This window comes from Mastigoproctus giganteus, chromosome 10 (assembly GCF_048544385.1).
Source record: "Mastigoproctus giganteus isolate SK-2022 chromosome 10, ASM4854438v1, whole genome shotgun sequence".
Classification (NCBI taxonomy): Eukaryota; Metazoa; Arthropoda; class Arachnida; order Uropygi; family Thelyphonidae; genus Mastigoproctus; species Mastigoproctus giganteus.
In genome coordinates, this window is record NC_143584.1 from 131,138,077 (window position 1) to 131,157,366 (window position 19,290).

General features: G+C 38.7%; 1 protein-coding gene across 3 annotated transcripts in view; it reads left to right on the forward strand.

Annotated features, from left to right (window-relative positions):
- LOC150079288 (neprilysin-2-like) overlaps window positions 1-19,290 on the forward strand; it is a 527,224-nt gene that overhangs the window by 346,257 nt on the left and 161,677 nt on the right. For all 3 annotated transcript variants that reach the window (XM_090383670.1, XM_090383669.1, XM_090383671.1), the window contains exon 12: window positions 16,990-17,067. In XM_090383670.1, coding sequence (XP_090239796.1) covers window positions 16,990-17,067 — 78 coding nt within the window. The remainder of the gene's footprint in view (window positions 1-16,989; window positions 17,068-19,290) is intronic.

A 19,290-nucleotide genomic window follows, 5' to 3' on the forward strand; every position in this document is an offset into this window, starting at 1 on the left:
GGTGCAAACTCAGCATTCAGATGGGCATCTATGATAGTTTGAAGAGTAGCGTAGATGCCCTTGAAGGAATTAAAATGGAGACCCATCAAACTCTCAGTTGCCCAACTCAGTTCCAGAGCTCACTCTTGTGCATCAGGCAACAGGGCAGCAACCTTCAGGGCAGAATAATGCACTGGTTCAAAGGAGCTAGTTATTGTCAGTGACTCTGTTGTCAGGGAGACAAGAAATATATTGTGCAAAAAAGGATAGGTGAAATAGGACCAGGGTGTGCCTGCCCGTGGCAAAAGTTGGTGATCTTGTAGAGCAGATATCATGTTTTAGCGGTATAAAGGGTGATATTGGTGTCACATTGGCATTAATGACATTAAGAGAAGGAGATCTGAAGATTTACTTAACAACTACAGAATAATGTTGAAAAAAATTCATTATGGTTAAATTTGAAAATGTTTGCAATTCTGCCCAGACACAATATGAGGCAGCATGTGTTTTTGTTTTTTTTTTTTAGGAGCATTAGCAACTAATGCCATATTGCTCCTGGGATATGTGGTGGCCATTTCCTGACCTTTCCACATCCTCCATATTTGGTGGTGATGGGCTCGAACCCCGGTCTAATCAAGAAGCGTGTGCTACGCACTGCTGCTCCTGCCCACATGGCTATGGAGGTGCCAGGGAGCATGTGATGAGACCCTTGTCAATCAGTTCGGCCCTGGAGAGATTGTGTAAGGCTCATGGGGTAGAATTTTTCTAGGTGGTCTTGTTAACTTGAGGGATTGTTTCTACAGGGATGGGATACACTTTAAATAGAAAAGGTGCAAGAATATTTGCTGATGGTATCGAGGCAGTATTAGGTGAGTTGGAAAACGGCTAGCTTGGGGGATTCACAGATTAACAGTAGCCACAGGCAGCAGTGGAAGTGATTCTAGCACAGCTTTTCTTGGAATGAGCAGCAGCCTGGAAGGTGAGGTCTTGAGGATTTCAGGCACTGCTGGGAGTCATAATGAAACAAGTAAATACATGGGCTGCGTAAGAGTAAATAAGAGTAAGAACAGGTGCATGTATGCTTGCATGTACACCAATGCATGGATTTGAGGTGCTGGTGAAGATATCAAAGGCAGATATTGTTGGAATATCAGAGACATGGTGTTACACAGAGATAAGAAATGCAGAATTGGAATTTGGGGAGTACAATGTGCACAGAAAGGACAGGAAGCATGGAGGGGTTATGCTGTTAGTTAACAAACACATAAAATATAAGGAAGTGCATCCAGTTGACATGGATGGACGGTAGGTGCCTCCGTAGCCAGGTGGGAAGGAGCAGCAGTGCGTAGCACACGCTTCTTGATTAGACCGGGGTTCGAGCCTGTCACCACCAAATACGGAGGATGCAGAAAGGTCAGGGAATGACCACCACATATCCCGGAGCAATATGGCCTTAGTTGCTAATGCTTCTAAAAACCAAATAACAAACAAACAAACATGGATGGACAGTGCAGTGCAGAGTCAGTTTGGTGTGATATAAGCACTGGAAAAGCAAAGTTGAGAGTAAGAGTGTACTATAGGCCTAATGACTGTGATGAGTACAACAAAAACTCTACAGAGAAATAGTGGGCAATAAATCGGATTGTCTTAATGGGGAATTTTAACTTTCCAGATATTGACTGGAACTTGAGGATTCATCACTCGCACTCTAGCAAGACTTTTGTGGATTTACTGGATGATTGTTTTCTACAGCAGCATGTTCAAGAGGCAACCAAAGGGAGTAATACTCTTGATCTAATTATCAGCAATAATTCTTCGTGAATCAAGAATCTGCAGATAAATGAACCACTAGGTAAGAGTGATCATAGTGTACTGATGTGGGATTTATTCAGATGTAACTATCATCAGGGGTAAAGGGAAGGATTTTTTCTTTCATAAGGGTAACTACAGTGGTCTCAGACAGTTTTTAAATTCTATACAGTGGGACCAGCTGATGATGTTACCAACAGCAAATTCAAGGAATTAATCTTGGAAGCTACTAAGCTTTTCATACCAACTAAGAAATACTGTTCAAGGTTTAGGCATAAATGGATGTTAGATGAACTAATGAGACTCGTGGCAGAGAAGAAAAATGCATGGGACGCATATAAATTAGCAAGTGACGCAGATGCCTATGGTAGATATCAGATAGTCTGTAATCAAGAGACAAATGAGGTTAGGCAAGCAAGGCAGATTATGATAAATCTTTGGCAAAGGATGCAAAGCAAAATATTAAAGACTTCTTTATTTATGTAAACTCTAGAACGGAGGCAATGAAGCAGATTGGTCCACTTGATAATGATGGTTCGATTGTTGATGATTTTGCTCAAGTAGCTGACAAACTGAATGAGTATTTTGCATCTACATTGACACATAAGGAGTTAGGGAATGCCAGAAGTTTATCAAACTCTGACAGGGAGCTAAATGATTTTGTAATAACTGAGAGCAAAGTGGAGGAGAAATTGCTGATGTTAAATGCAGCAGAGGCACCTGGGGTGGATGGGATCGATCCAGTTATATTAAAGGAGGCAAAAAGGAAGTATGCAGACCCATAGCGAAGATTATGAGGGCATTCTTGGACAGGGAATGTCCCCACAGACTGGAGATATGCAAATGTTTTCTCGGTTCACAAAGGGGGATCGAAATTGACATGAGTAATTACAGACCTGTTAGTTTACTTCTGTTCTGGGGGAAAATATTGGTTTCACTGGTTAAAGAAGTACTCCAGGGTCATCTAGACAAGACTAGCATAACTAGAACTATAAAGCTACTTATAAAGTACAATATAATATAGCAATTAAGTAAATAAAATGGCAAAACACTTATGCTTTTTTTGGAGCTTGTAATTCGCAGCTGGAACTTGTAAAGACAGCCAGTGCCCACCCAAAAGGCACTCAAAAGGTAAATGGGATCTATCCAGTTATATTAAAGGAAGCAGCAAAGAAAGTATGAACACTTTCTTGGACTCAGGTGAGGTCCCCATGGACTGTAGATGTGCAAATGTGTCCCCAATTCGCAAAGGGTAACACGAGTAATTACAGACCTGTTAGTCTAACTTCTGTTCTAGGAAAAATAATGGAGTCACTAGAAGGAAGCGATGCAGGATTATCTGGACAAGACTGCAGTTATAGTTCAGACAGAATGGGTTTGTTAAGGGGAAGTCTTGTCTGAAAAATATGATTGGATACTATGATGTGGTCACAAAGGAACTAGATGTAAGAAATAATTTTGTTTTCATATACAGTCAGTCCTCGTATAACCCAGTAGTTGTGTTCCTAGAAACCCTAGTGTAATGCAAAATTGTGCAATGTTAATAACAGGCTCTATGGGAAAAATAGGGTTAGGTGCCGACCACCCAAGATCAAACACACTTTTGTAACCAAAACATTATCACACGCAATAAATATTCGTAATAAATTACATAAGTACTGTATTTGTGTAATAATAAAATATGTAAGCATTATGATTATTACGTAATAAAATATTCGTAATGCTTTTGCTTCTATCATAAGCAAACTTGTTCTTTGTTTGATCTATCTAAGCAAATGACAGTTTGAATTGTTCCTGCTATGAAAGTTGCTTTTATTTTCTCTGTATGCTTTCTAATTGTTCTCAGTGTTGCTTTTTTGAAGCCTGTAGCATGGCTCAATATCACATGTTCTTTCATTTCAGTTAAAGCATTTTACAATATCATATTTTTCTCATCGATATTGCTTCTTTTTTTTTTGCTCTGTATATCTTCACCAGAATGCTTCCTTTTCATACTTTTTTTCAAGATTTTACTCATTTTTAGGGAATAAAGCACAATTGCAGTATTAAAAGAACAAAAATTAGGAGGCATGCTTTGATACACAACCAAAGCAACACGCATGTAGCAACTGAATAAACAACGCAGTAAAGGTAGAAACACAGTACAGTATTATCACCTTATAATAGCTCACATTTTACTAAAGCACATTTCTGGAGGTCACTTCCATAAAACAATAAAAACAATTTGCATTTTCCAGTTTATTGGACATTCCTGCTAGTGGAATCTCTGGTAAACAGATAGTAAACTTGATCTAATTGCATTTGCAATAATACAGCTGGAATAATGTGATTTTTTATGCTATTGTGATGAAATGTGTTTCCCCTTCACTGAAATCTTCACTCATATAAAAAACAAAATGAATCATGCATATGCAAATTCAATCATGTTATTTAGGACATCATTCCCCTATTTATAAATCATGTATGATCGAATTCGTATAGCGTAAATGCGTGTTATACGAGGACTAACTGAACTTAGATTTTAGGAAAGCTTTTGCTTTCCTAATACTGCACAATTTGATACTGCTGCACGTGGAAGACTACTGTACAAGTTGGAGCAGTATGACATTAAGGGCAATTTGCTACAATGGATTAAAGGATGGTTGAGTGGAAGAAGACAGAGAGTGGTAATGTAATCAATAGACACTGCTCTTCATGGACTAATGTTATTAGTGGAGTTCCCCAGGGGTCCATGTTGGACCGATTATTGTTTTCTATATTTATCAGTGATATTGATGAAGGTATATCAGGCATACACCGATGAGCCAAAACATTATGATCACCTACCTAATATGATGTTGATCCTCCATGTGCAGCCAAAACAGCTCGTACCCAGTGAGGCATGGACACTACAAGATTTAATAAATGTCTTGTGGTATCTGGTACCAACACGTAACCAGCAGAACCTTGAACTCCTGTAAGGTCCGTTTTGAGAAGCTGCAGATTGGAATTGCCGTGCCAACGCAAACCACAGATGCTCGATGGGATTGATGTCTGGGGAATTTGGAGGCTAGGGCAATACCTGAAAGTCTTCTTCATGTTCCGTGAACCAGTCTTGAACAATCTGGATGAAGTGGCATGGTGCATTATCCTGCTGAAAGATGGTACTGCCATAGGGGAAGACTGTTCCCATGAAAGCATGTACCTGGTCAGCAGTGATGTTTAGGTAGGTGCTAGACATCAGAGTGCCCGGCACATGGATGACTGGACCCAGGGTATCCCAGCATAACATCACTCAAAGCATGACACCGCCGTCACTTCCCAAGGTAAATGATGTGCACGTACCCAGCCATCCACATGGTGCAACAAGATGATTCATCGGACCAGATGATCTTCTTCCAATCATTCAAGGTCCAGTTTCGATGCTTGCGTGCCCTTTTTAGGCACTGTCGCCGGTGAACCGTGGTTAGCAAGGGCACTCGGAGCGGCCTGCGGCTATACAGTCCCATTTTCAGCAGGGTTTGATGTACTGTGTGTTGTGACACATTACTCCTGTCACCAGGATTCCAATTAGTGGCCAGTTGCGTCACAGTCGCCCTTCTATTGGCACATACCATCCGGGAGAGCTTTCACTCACCTCGAGCATCGACGAGACGTGGTCGTCCAACACCTCACTGGCGGTTCGTGGGTTCCCCCCTCCTTGGATCACTTTCGGTAGGTACTAACCACGGCTGACCGTGAGCACCCCACCAGCTGTGCCATTTCGGATATGCCCTGACCCACTCGTCTCACCATTACAATTTGGCCTTTGTGAAACTCTCTTAAGTCTGCTGCCTATCCCATCTGAAGAACAAGAGTAACACTAATTAATGGAGCTCAGTATCAGATGTTTTTTATATCGTGTCCCGACCCCCCCACACGTGCCATAATTCACCTGCAGTTGCTTCGATTTGCATAACGAGTCATTGGTCATAATATTTTGACTGATCAGTGTAATATCCAAGTTTGCAGATGATATGAAGGTTGGTAGGGTTGTTAATGACTGTACAGATGGTACACTACTGCAACGGGATTTATAAAAGATGTGCAGATGGACTGAGAGGTGGCAACTGAAGTTTGACAAATGCAAAGTACAGCATATGGGTAGCAGTAACCCCAGAGTAAAATATCAACTGTTCTCATGGGATCTTGTTAATGATATACAGAAATTTTGCTAGCAGGGATAAGAAGGTGATTATCTCCTTTGTATAAGGCAATGGGTACTGCATACAGGCCTGGAGGCCTCATTTTAGGAAAGATTTAGAGCTGCAGGAACGAGTACAGAGGAGGGCAACGAGATTGGTGACTGGAACAGAGGGTTTCTCTTACCAAGAAAGGCTGAAGTTCTGTAAATTGCTGTGTCTGGAGACTAGACACCTCCAAGATGATTCGATTGAGGTGTATAAGGCCTTGAATGGTTTGATCAATCTCAATGCTGATGGAACTCTTCCTCTTGCTCAGATTCCACATCTGAGGGGGGGGGGGACATAAATTCAAATTGAGGAAAGACGGTTGTAGAAAAGATGTGTGAACATTTGCATTTAGCCAACAGGTGGTTAATTGCTGGAACAAATTTCCGTCTGCCATTGTGAAAGTTGACAGCTTAAATAAATTCAAGGCAAAACTAGACAAAATTTTGGAGTGAATAGATGGGTAAAACAGGAAGAGTTTTTTTTTTTTTTTGGTTGGTGTTAAATAAGCTTGCTTTCTTGCATCATATGCCTCTACTAATTCTAATTATACATTATAAGAATGGATATATTTGACATGCAAAAAATTATATAAAAACAAAAGAACAACTTTGAATTTAATTTGCCAGTGGCAGTATCCACAGTCATAACAAATATTGTGGTGTGGGCAAATCTAATTTTTTTTTCCAAATAGTTAAATTCAAAAATGTAATTTTGCACATTTATTTTCAGCAAAATAAAACTCCTATAAATTCTGGTAAAAAAAAAATATTAAAAATACTGTAAACATAAAACATAAACATGAAATTATTAGTCTCTTGTATTTTCAAATTCATAAAACTGTTAAACATGCAAAAATTAAAAGCATTACACGTATATTTATTTTTGTTTTGTCAATTAAATATATAAATAAACAAAAAATATTGTATTTTCTGGCCCTTAAGACACATTTTTTCTTGAAAAATGTTTTGCTCAGAATTTCTCTGTATCTTATGGTCCAAATATATATTAGATGCACACAGTGATAGAGATAAAAACATAGTGATGTTTTTATCTCTAGTTATGGCTAGAATAAGTGTTGACAAAATGTTCAGGTGGTGTTTTGAAATGCTAGTTTATTTAGCGTGTGATCACTCAAGATCATAGGTAATGGAGCAGCAAAAAGACATTTATTAAGAATAGTTGCCGAGTTAAACATTGAGTTCTCTGTAATTCCAATTCTTAACCAATGGCCATTGGTTACCTCAATTAACAAACCCTTTAAAGCCTTCATGCATGAGTGGTGGAACAACTGAATGGAGGCACACAGTTTGACACCAAGGGGACAAATGAAGTGACCAATAATTTCACAGTGTGTGAACAAGTGAAAATTTCATGGAGGTTAATGAAACATAAGACACTTCGTCTTTTCAGCAGTATCGTCTTTTCAACAATATCAACTTCATCTAATCAGCGGTAATTCCAAAAATCTTTCCCTTGATGGCACCGAAGATTATGAATGTTCAGACCGCACACACACACACACTAACATAATATTAGTAATTGATGAGTATGATAGCAATGACAATGAGAATTTGACATTCTGTGACGAATAAAAGCTTCATTCTATAGTGACATTTTGTTTAGTAAGTAGGCCTGACATAGCCCAGTGGTCAGGAGCGAGAGTGCATAGCACGTGTTCCTTGAGTGGACCGGGGTTCAAGCCCGTGACTACTAAATATGATAAATATTTGTATTGGCGATTTATTGTAAACTCTACTGACTTGGTTGTCGTGCCAGAGTATAAACAAGAAATTTAATTAGTTGTGAATCTGTGTTTCAAATATATGTTATCAAGCATTTTTTCCCCAAATGCTTTTTAAAATTTATATGCATCTTATGGCTTGGCACATCTTATCTAAAAAAATGTGGTAATAATAATATTAATAATAACAGTCAAGACAAGAAATTATTTTACATGAATAATAATTGAGACAATAGTAATGAACATAAAACAGTATGTAAAAAATCTAATTTCTGTAGTAATAGCAGTAAGATTTCATTATGCCGAAACCAAAAGTAGCAACATAGTAAAAGAGTGCCTTGCCTCAATCCGTCAGCACGTTCTGTGTAATAACTCTCCATAAACATGTTGCCTCTAAAACTTATTGAAGTAAAACTTTGTGTATATTTAGGATGGTAAACAGAGGACCTGACCTTCATCTGGCAATTAATGTTTTATAGGTAGGTTTTCACAGATGGCCCTGTTAGACCACACACCACCACCACCACTACCCCATGTTGGCATATTTATTATTATTATTATTATTATTATTAGCCACATAGTGCAAGGAAGACTGAGGCTTATGCTGCACCAGCCAAAAAAAAATTCCAGAGAGGTGGGGGGGGGGGGGAAGAGAGAGAGAGAGAGAGAGAAGAAGTAGAAGGGAATCACCAAGAAAAATAAGAATGATAATATCCAGCTCAGGACCCTTGGCATGCATAAAAGGGATGGCTGTGTTGCTAGATTAACCAAAACTGATACTGCTTTCACAGTTCCTTTTACAAATCTAAAGACTTATGAAAAGGCATTTGACTCCATACAGCATAAGGCAATGTTTCGGGCACTGGAAATACAAGGCACAGATACCCCATATATTATGATTTTGAAGAAAATATATGAGATTGCTACTTCCTTTATTAGACTAGACAAAGACAGTAGCTTTGTCTAGTCTAATAAAGACCTTTCTCACCTTTCTTGAGAAAGGAGTTCAACACCCCCAGGGGCTCACATCTGGTGAGTATGGGCTTGGCACACCTAGGGTCCTGAGCTGGATATCATTATTCTTCTCTTTCTTGGTGATCCCTTCTACTTCTCTCTCTCTCTCTCTCTCTCTCTCTCTCTCTCTCTCTCTCTCTCTCTCTCTCTCTCTCTCTCAGGGTAATTCAGTTTTTTTTTTGTTTTTTTTTGCCTGGTGCAGCATAAGCCTCAGGCTTCCTTACACCATATGGCTAATAATAATAATAATAATAAATAAGGAGACACAATATCTCTGAAGTTGTTTACTGCTGCCCTTGAGGAAGCTTACAGAAGATTAAACTGGTCGCAGAAAGGAGTCAATGTGAATGGAGAGTACCTAAACCATTTACGATTTGCAGATGACATTGTGGTCATAGCCACATATCTCTAGTGATGAAGCATCTTGACTCCTCATTTGGTTCATCTTGAGCTTCTTCAGCATTTTCTTCTTTCACTATCACTGCCTACAAATCAGTAAGTTCTTTGTTAGATAATTCTTTCTCTTCTTCCTCTATTAACTCCTCCACGTCTTTGGCATCAACCTCCAACTGAAGTAGCTCTGCAACTTTTACAATCTTCATATGATTCATCTTTTTCAAACCCTTCAAAGCCTTTTACTTGCCGTGGGCATATTTTCTTCCGTCTGCTATTTAAACAACTTTTAATAATTTCAGCCCAGGCCTTATTAATGGTTAAGATGGCATGGTAAATATTGTAAGATTTCCAAAAGTCTCTTAACGTAAAATGTTTCTTACTGTCTACTGCAGATAATGCCTTGGCAAATGTGTGTAAATGATATGCTTTTAAATTTGAAATAAAACCCTGATCCATAGGTTGGATGAGTGAAGTCGTGTTTGGTGGTAGAAATATGACTCATGTTCAAATTGAAATCATCTAAATGCATAGGATGTCCAGGCGCATTATCTAATAGAAGCAAAATCTTGAAAGCCACCGTCCAGTCAATATTTTTCAACCTTGGGAATGAAGCAGCGTTTAAACCAATCCTCAAAGAGAGATATTGTTATCTATGCTCTCTGGTTCGATCGGAAATGCACGGGTTGGGTGGCTTTATTGATGCTTTTAAATGCACGAGGATTTCCAGAATGGTACATAAGCAGTGGTATTAATCTGTAATCTCCTGCTGTATTAGCCCCAAGCAAGTGCATGACCCTATCTTTTTAATCCTTGACCCTGCATTGTCTTTTCCTCTTTGGCAATGTATGTTCGATCCGACATTATTTTCCAATACAGAGCAGTCTCATCAACGTTAAAAATTTGCTGTGTTGAATAGTCGCCTTCATCGATAATTTTTTCCAACACATCACAAAATTTCTCTGCGGCTGCAGAATCAGCCTGGCAACTTCACCGCATACTTTAACGTGGTGGAAACCAGCACGATGCTTGAACCTATTAAACCACCCGTTGCTTGCCATGAACTTGGGTTGGGGTTTGCTTTATTTATCCTTAATATCTTTATAAGATATTAAGGGACATTCAAGTGCCCCTGAATCCATCGGATTCAGGGGCACTTGCTACTGAATCTGATTTTCCATCCGTATTATTAATAGCTTTTCCACTTTCAATATAGCACCTGAACACTGTTTTGTGATCGCTGTTGGTCTCAAGTGCATTGATCCTCTGGCATGTTCTTTTATACACGCACTGTCCTTTAAAATAGTATTCGCTGTTGAAGCAGCGAGACCTAATTCCCTTGCAATAGATGACAAACTTTGTCCTGCTTTGTACTTCATAATCATTTTCATCTTCATTTCTAAATCAATTTTGTTTCATTTTCTGGCATTGCCAGCACTTGCACTTTCCATTGATCCCTTTTCCTTCATAATTGTAATACATAAATAGGAATGAAGAGAAGTTTCTCTAAATTTGTTTTTTGTGTGATTGAAGATTTCAGTGAAGGGGAACCCATTTCACCATAATAGAGTAAAAACCCATACAATTGCAGTTATCGGTACTATCGCAAATGCAACAAGATCGAGTTTACTATCCATTAATAAATAGATGCACTAACAGAAAAGCCCAATAAACCGGAAAGTGCAAATGTTTTTATTGTTTTTTGATCATGACCTCCAGAAACATGCTTTAGAAAAATATCACAAAGGCATTTGTGATATTTTTCTAAAGCATATTACTATAAGAATCAAAATTGATTCTTATAGCAAAACATATGATAACGATGAAAATGTAGTGCAATTTCCTTTTAGAGAGATAAATAGCTTAGTAATATAGTGAAATTTTCAACTTCCAAGGACTTGGAACCAATTAAAAAAAACAGAAAAAAACAATATATTATTGAGTTCATATTACAATATTTTCACAATACCTCCATTTATTCCTACAGATGCAAAATACATTTCCATATTTTTTCAGTTTTCACCGGCCGGAAAAAACTTACGTGAAGTTGAATTTGCATAAGTCAAGTATTATGTAAGTCAGGGAGTTCCTGTATTGGAAACTTTACCCCTGAGTAGGTATGGTGGCACGCTGTTCATGTTAAAACAAAATAATAGAGGTGAGAAGAATGAGTATCTTCTCTGTTAAAGGAATAAATATGACATTTAATATTTCTTCAGTTTGGTTCAATTAGTACCCATGTTATGGCATTTATGGAATATATTTTATTTTGTGTTTCAAAGTATTAGAATGCAAAGTCAGTGTTGATGTGTAGACATTTGAACCAACATTGTGGGTGACTACTGTGTAAACTACCTTGTTGCTGTATTCTTTTCACATCGTCATCCATTACACAGCATATCCTTCCAGAAGGTTGGCTGCCAGAATCACCACTCTTTTTGCTTTTCAGCTAATCCTGCAAATCCTTTGTACATGAACTCATTCTACATTTCCAATCCACATTACTCTACATTTCCAGTTACTCTACACTTCCAGTCCACAGTTGGCTGGGATGTCCTCTTCCTCTTTTGCCTTCTATTTTCCTTCTATGGCATTTTTTTCTCATCAGGTTCAACACAATCATGATCATCATCATCTGTGTGAAAAGGCCAATCTTTCAGACCACTTTTTAGAGTGACTGAAGAGATGGTAAAGAAAGAAAGATGCAGACCATAGTGAGGACATTCAAGCATATTGCAGTTGAAATGGGTCCAGTGTAGGCCATTTAATACTCATGGTAATACTGCACAAGCATCTAACATGTCTTGTTATCTTTGACATCATTACCTGCCATTAATATTAGTCTTTTGCAATAGTTTATAGAATCGATTCTCATGTTATGTGGATAAACTTATAACAGACCTTGGTAATCAAATTTTGTGAATATGTATAGTAATGCTGCTGATATTCAAACATACATAGTGTACTCTTAATGCTGCATAATTGGCACAAGAAATTATGGCATTTATGGAGTATAGCCAAAAATAAACTGAAAACAATGAATAGTTTATTGGTCCGACACTGACTTCTTGTACAGTTGAATTTAAAAAAAGTAGAGGAAGAAAGGGATTTGGGAGTTACAATACAGTAGGACATGAAGTTCTCTGAGCAGTCTAGGCAGGCAGAAAGGAAAACTCATGGTGTCTTATCAATGACTTATCAAACATTTGCTTTAGAAATAGGGAAATTATAATCCCCTGTATAAGCCCAAGCTAATGGAAGGCTCAAGCTAATGGAAGTGCTGTGGCTCAGAGCAGAACTGAGGGGGGCAGTTGTCCTCTGACTCACAGCCTTATAAAATGCACTGTTTGCTTGATGTTTGCAGAGCAATCGGGTACGGGACATGATACTGCCAAGGGGGATGTCTTTGTGTGTGCGCGATGCAAGGAATGTATCGACATCAGGCAACAACTTGGCGTTCTTGTGGGCCTATATGAGAGCTTGAAGGACAGGGTGGATGCCCTTGAAGAAACTAAATTGAGGGGCCCATCAAGCTCTCAGCTGCCCACATCAACGCCAGAGCTTGCACTTGGGCATCGCGTGACACAGAGACAACCCCCAAGGCAGAATGCACTGGTCCCGAAGGAACTAGTAGTTGTTGGTAACTCTATTGTCAGGGAAACGGGGAACATGCTTTGTAAAAAAGATAGGTGGAACAGGACAAGGGTATGTCTGCCAGGGGCAAAGGTTGATGACGTTGTAGAGCGAATATCATCTTTTAAGGGCACAAAAGGTGATATAGTTGTACACGTTTGGCACTAATAATATTAAGAGTAGGAGACAGGCAGAATTACTTAACAAGTACAGGTCACTGTTGAACAAAAGCCAAGAATTAGGGTTCAATTTGAAAGTGTCTGCAATTCTGCCCAGACACGATAGGAGGGAGTATATGATGAGCGCCTTGTCGATCAATTCGGCCCTGGAAAGATTGTGCAAGGCTCAAGGGGTAGAATTTTTTTCAGCCTGGACTGTACTTGTTAACAAGAGAGATTGCTTCTACAGGGATGGGATACACTAAATAGAAAGGGTGCAAGAATATTTGCTGATGCTATCGAGGCAGTGCTAGGTGGGTTGGAAAACTGCTAGCTTGGGGGGAGACAAAGACCAATAGATTGACAGTAGCCACTGGCAGAGGTGAAAGAGATTCTTGCACTGCTTCTATTAGAATGAGCAGAAGCCTGAAAAACAAGATGCATGGTATTTCAGAGACTGCTGGGAGCCATTGCGGTACAAGTAAACACATGGGTTGTGTTAGGGTAGCTAAGAATAGAAACAGGTGCAGGTATACTTGCGTGTACACCAATGCTAGGAGTTTAGTAAATAAATTTGATGAATTTGAGGTATTGCTCAAAACATCAAAGGCAGATATTGTTCGGATATCAGAGACGTGGTGTCACACAGATATAAGGAATGCAGAACTGCAATTTGGGGAGTACAACGTCTACAGAAAGGATAGACAAGATAGGAAGGGGGGAGGGGTTATGCTATTAGTTAAGAAACACATAAAAACCAAGGAAGTGAAGCCAGTCGACATCGCTGGACAGTGCAGTGTTGAGTCAGTTTGGTGTGACATAAGCATTGGGAGATCAAAATTGAGAGTAGGAGTGTGCTATAGGCCTAATGACTCTGATGAGTATAATAAGGAACTGTACAGGGAAATAGAGTGAGCCAGTAAATCAGAGAGTCTTATAATGGGAGATTTTAATTTCCCAGATATTGACTGGAATTTGGGGGCTGGTTACTCACACACTAGCAGGGCTTTTGTGGATTTATTGGATGATTGTTTTCTACATCAGCATGTTCGAGAGGCAACTAGAGGGAGTAATACTCTTGATTTGATTATCAGCAGTGATTCTTCATGCATTAAGAATCTGCAGATAAATGAACCACTAGGTGGCAGTGATCACAGTGTGCTGAAGTGGGATTTACTCAAAGAGGTAACTACCATTAGGGGTAAAGGGAAGGGTTATTGCTTCCGTAAAGGCGACTACGATGGACTGAGACAGTATTTAAATTCTATACAGTGGGACCAACTGATGATGTTACCAACAGCAAATTCAAAATGGGAAGCATTCAAAGAACTTATCTTGGGAGCTACTAGGCTTTACATACCAACTAAGAAATATTGTTCAAGGTTTAGGCCAAAATGGATGTCAGATGAACTAATGAGGCATATGGCAGAGAAGAAAAATGCATGGGATACTTACAAATTAACACATGACACAGAAGCCTATGATAGATACAAGTTGATATGCAACCAAGTTACAAAGGAGGTTAGGCAGGCGAAGGCAGATTACGAGAAATCTTTGGCAAGGGATGCAAAGAAAAACAGCAAAGAGTTCTTTACTTATGTAAACTCTAGAAGGAAGGGGATGAATCAGATTGGTCCACTTGATATTGATGGGTCAACTGTTGATGATCCTGCTCAGGTAGCTAACAAACTAAATGAATATTTTGCATCGACATTCACACATGAGGAGTTATTCAGCAAGGGGAATGCCAGAGGTGTATTCAACTCTAGCAGTAAGCTACAGAATCTTGAAATAACTGGGAGTAAAGTGGAGGAGAAACTGTTGAAGATAAACACAAGAAAGGCACCCGGGGTGGATGGGATCTATCCAGTTATATTAAAGGAGGCAGCAAAGGAAGTAAGCAAACCCTTAGCCATAATTATGAGAGCTTCCTTGGACTCAGGGGAGGTACCCACAGACTGGAAATGTGCAAATGTGACCCCAATTCACAAAGGAGGATCAAAGGCTGACACAAGTAATTATAGACTTGTGAGCTTAACTTCTGTTCCAGGAAAATTAATGGAGGCACTGGTTAAAGAAGCACTGCAGGATCATTTAGACAAGACTTCAGTTATAGCTCAGACACAGCATGGTTTTGTTAAGGGGAAGTCTTGCCTGACCAACTTGATTGGATACTATGATGCAGTCACAAAAGAACTGGATGCAGGGAATAACTTTGATATTATATACTTGGATCTTAGAAAGGCTTTTGATACTGTTGCACATGGAAGACTGCTACACAAATTGGAGCAGTGTGACATTGGAGGCAAATTGCTGCTATGAATAAAGGGGTGGTTGAGGGGGAGAAGACAGAGAGTGGTAATCAATGGACACTGCTCATCGTGGACTAATGTTATTGGTGGAGTCCCTCAGGGCTCAGTGTTGGGTCCATTATTGTTTTCTGTATTTATAAATGATATTGATGATGGTATATCAAGCTTAATGTCCAAGTTTGCAGATGATACAAAGGTTGGCAGGGTTGTCAAGGACACTACTGACACTATGCTGCTGCAACAGGATCTGGAAAGGTTGAGCAGATGGGCTGAGAGGTGGCAAATGAAGTTTAACATTGACAAATGTAAAGTACTACACATGGGAAACAGCAACCCCAGAGCAACGTATCAACTCTGTGGTACTACACTGACAGTGGTAGAGAATAAAAGGGACTTGGGGGTGGTTGTGCAGGCAGATATGAAGTTCTCTGAGCAGTGCAGACAGGCTGCAAGAGTAGCTCATGGAGTATTGTCAATGATATACAGGAATGTTTCCAGCAGGGATAAGGAGGTGATTATTCCATTGTATAAGGCAATGGTCAGGCCACACCTAGAGTACTGTATACAGGTCTGGAGGCCTCATTTCAAGAAGGATGTAGAGCTGCTGGAACGAGTACAGAGAAGGGCAACAAGATTAGTGAATGGAAGAAAGGGGTGCTCTTACGAAGAAAGGCTTAAGTTTTGCAAATTACAGTGTCTGGAGACTAGGCACCAGCGAGGTGATCTGATAGAGGTGTATAAAGCCTTGAATGGTTTAAGCATGCTCAATGCTGATGGGATTCTTCCTCTAGCTCAGAAAAATCACCTGAGAGGGCATAAATTCAGATTGAGGAAAGACAGATGTAGGATAGACGTGCGGAAATTTGCCTTTAGCCAGCGGGTGGGTGGTTGGTTGGTGGAACAGACTCCCATCCCTTGTGGTGGAGGTTGATAGCCTAAATAAGTTTAAGGCTCAGCTGGACAGGTATTTTTAACGAACAGAGGGGTGAAGTGGAAGTGGGTTTTTTTTTTTTTTTTTTTTGGCTGATGCTGCATAAGCTTGCTTTCTTGCATCAAATGCCTCTACTAATGCTAATGCTAATGCTAATAAGCCAATTGTATGATTACACTTGGAATACTGTGTCCAAGTATGGGGGGGAGAGACTAAAATAATCTTAGTTGCCACTCATGAGTTCATTTCTTTCAATACTCTGGTCTTTGTTTTTCATTATTCATCACATAAAGCTTATATACATTATGCATAGTTCCTGAAAATATGGAAACTAAAACATGTAAAATGGTTTGAGTTTCTTAAGATTCTTTATAAATAAGTTACATTGTTCATATTTGCAATGTATAAGAAGACAGTTCTCTTATTTGGAACAGATGTAATTTATTTTTTAGAAATATTTATAGATATAATTTAGGTATTTATTTATTTATACTTTATATTAAATAATTTATGGAAAATAATTTTATATTTGTACGGCAGTATGAATTATATCTTATTAATTCAAATTTAATTAATAATAATATATTAATATAAATTTGATTAATTAATATTGATTTAACTTAAATAATTAAAATTTTTAATTAATTAAAGCAATTAAAATTTATTATTAACAATATTAAATGATATTGCGTGTGTATAGGTAGGTAAAATTTCCTTTGCAAACATAATTCTTCACACTTTTACAGAGTGCTACAAATTTTATAGCATTTTACATGTAATCATTCCTAATATTTTATATATATTTCAGGCACAAGCAATGCATACTTATATTGGTTATCCAAATGAATTATTGAATGAAAAAAAAGTGGGAGAAATCTATGAAAATGTAAGTTATAATTTACATTACAAAACATCCTTATTTATAGATTTTAAAACATCTGATGTGTTGTTTGTCATCTGCCCTTACTGAAGTATTTCTGTGTAAATATTTTCTGGTTTAGTTTTAATGAGTAGCAAAACAAGTAATCTGTTTCCCCGCAGGATACTGAATTCTGTGCATACTCTTCAACCAGGTTTCATTCATGATGATATTTCTAATTATTATTTTTAATATTAACTTCATATCAATGTTATATATTATTAAAGTTATATTAAACCATTTTATGTATGTGACATGATCAAAAGGTTTGGGATATGGAATGGAATGCGTAAACTTTCAGTTTACGCATTCCATTCCAGGCCTTAAACAACTCAATCAGATCACCCTGCAGGTGCCTAGTCTCCAGAAGCTGCAGTTTGCAGAACAAAGCCTTTCTAGGTAAGAGCAGCCTTTTGTTCCCTTCACCAATCAGGTTGCCCTTCTCTGCACCCGTTCCAGTAGATCTACTTCCTCCCTAAAGTGAGGCCTTAGGACCTGTATACAATTAGCATTAGTAGAGGCATATGATGCAAAAAAACAAGCTTATGCAGCATCAGTCAAAAAAAAAAAAAACCTCATTTCACCCATCCATTCATTCCAAATTTTTGTCTAGTTCTGCCTTGAATTTATTTAACTATCAACTTCCACAACAACAGATGGAAGTTTGTTCCAGCAATCAACTACCCGCTTGCTAAAGGCAAATTTCCACACATCTGTTCGACAACTGTCTTTCCTCAATTTCAGTTCATGCCCCCCTCTGGTTTGTAATCTGAGCAAGAGGAAAAATCCCATCAGTATTCAGCCTGCTCAATCCGTTCAAGGGGAACCTTGAACAGATTGAGATCAGATCACACAATCATCTGATCTGATCAGATTGAGATCAAATCTGATCACACCTGTGTTCAGATCACCTCGCAGGTGCCTACTCTCCAGATGCTGCAATTTGCAGAACTTAAGCCTTTCTTTGTATGAGCACCCCTTTATTCCCCTCACCAGTCTTGTTGCCCTTCTCTGTATTCTAGCAACTCTACATCCTTCCAAAAATTTGACTCCCAGAGCTGTATGCAGTATTCAAGGTGTGGCCTGACCATTGCCTTATACAAGGCAATAATCACCTTCTTATTACACATAATCACACCTGCTCACAAAATGCCTGTATATCATTGACAAGACCCGATGACTTACTCTAGAAGCCTGTCTCCACTGCTCAGAAAACTTCATGTCTCACAGCAAAATTACCCCCAGGTCTCTTTCATTCTCCACTACCCTGAGTGTAACACCACCCAGTTGGCACATTTCTCTGGGGTTACTGCTGCCCATATGCAGTAATTTGCATTTGTCAGTCTTAAACTTCTGCTTCTCAGCCTATCTGCCCAACTTCTCAAAGTCCTGTTGCAGCAGCAGCATGTTATGAAAAACCCTGCCAACCTTTGTATCATCTGCAAACTTTGATATTAAGATTGATATACCTTCATCAACATCATTGATAAATAAAAAACAACAATGGGCCCAACACTGAACCCTAGGGGACACCACTAATAACATTAGTCCAGAAAGAGCAGTGTCCATTGATTACCACTCTCTGTCTCTCCCACTCAACCATCCTTTTATCCATTGTAGTAACTTGCCCTTAATGTCGTACTGCTCCAATTTGTACAGCAGTGTTCCGTGTGCAACAGTATCAAAAGCTTTCCTGAAATCCAAGTATATGATATCAAAATTATTTTTTGCATCCAATTCCTTTGTGACCACATCATAGTATCCAATCAGGCAAGACTTCCCCTTAACAAACCTATGCTGTGTCTGAATTATTACTGCAGTGTTGTTTAGATGATATTGCAATAATTCTTTAACCATTGACTCCTTTATTTTACCTGGAACAGAAGTCAAACTAACAGGTCTGTAATTACTCATTTCACCCTTAGATCCCCCTTTATGAATTGGAGATATATTTGCATATCTCAAGTCCATGAGGACTTCCCCTGAGTCCATAATTATGGCTAAGGGTTTGCTTAATTCCTTTACTACATCCTGTAATATAACTGGATAGATACCACCCACTCCAGTTGCTTTTCTTATGTTTAACTTTAACAATTTTTCCTCCACTTTGCTCTCAATTATTACAAAATCATTTATCTCCCTGTTAGAGTTTGATAAACATCTGGCCCTCTCCTCCTTGAATAACTCCTC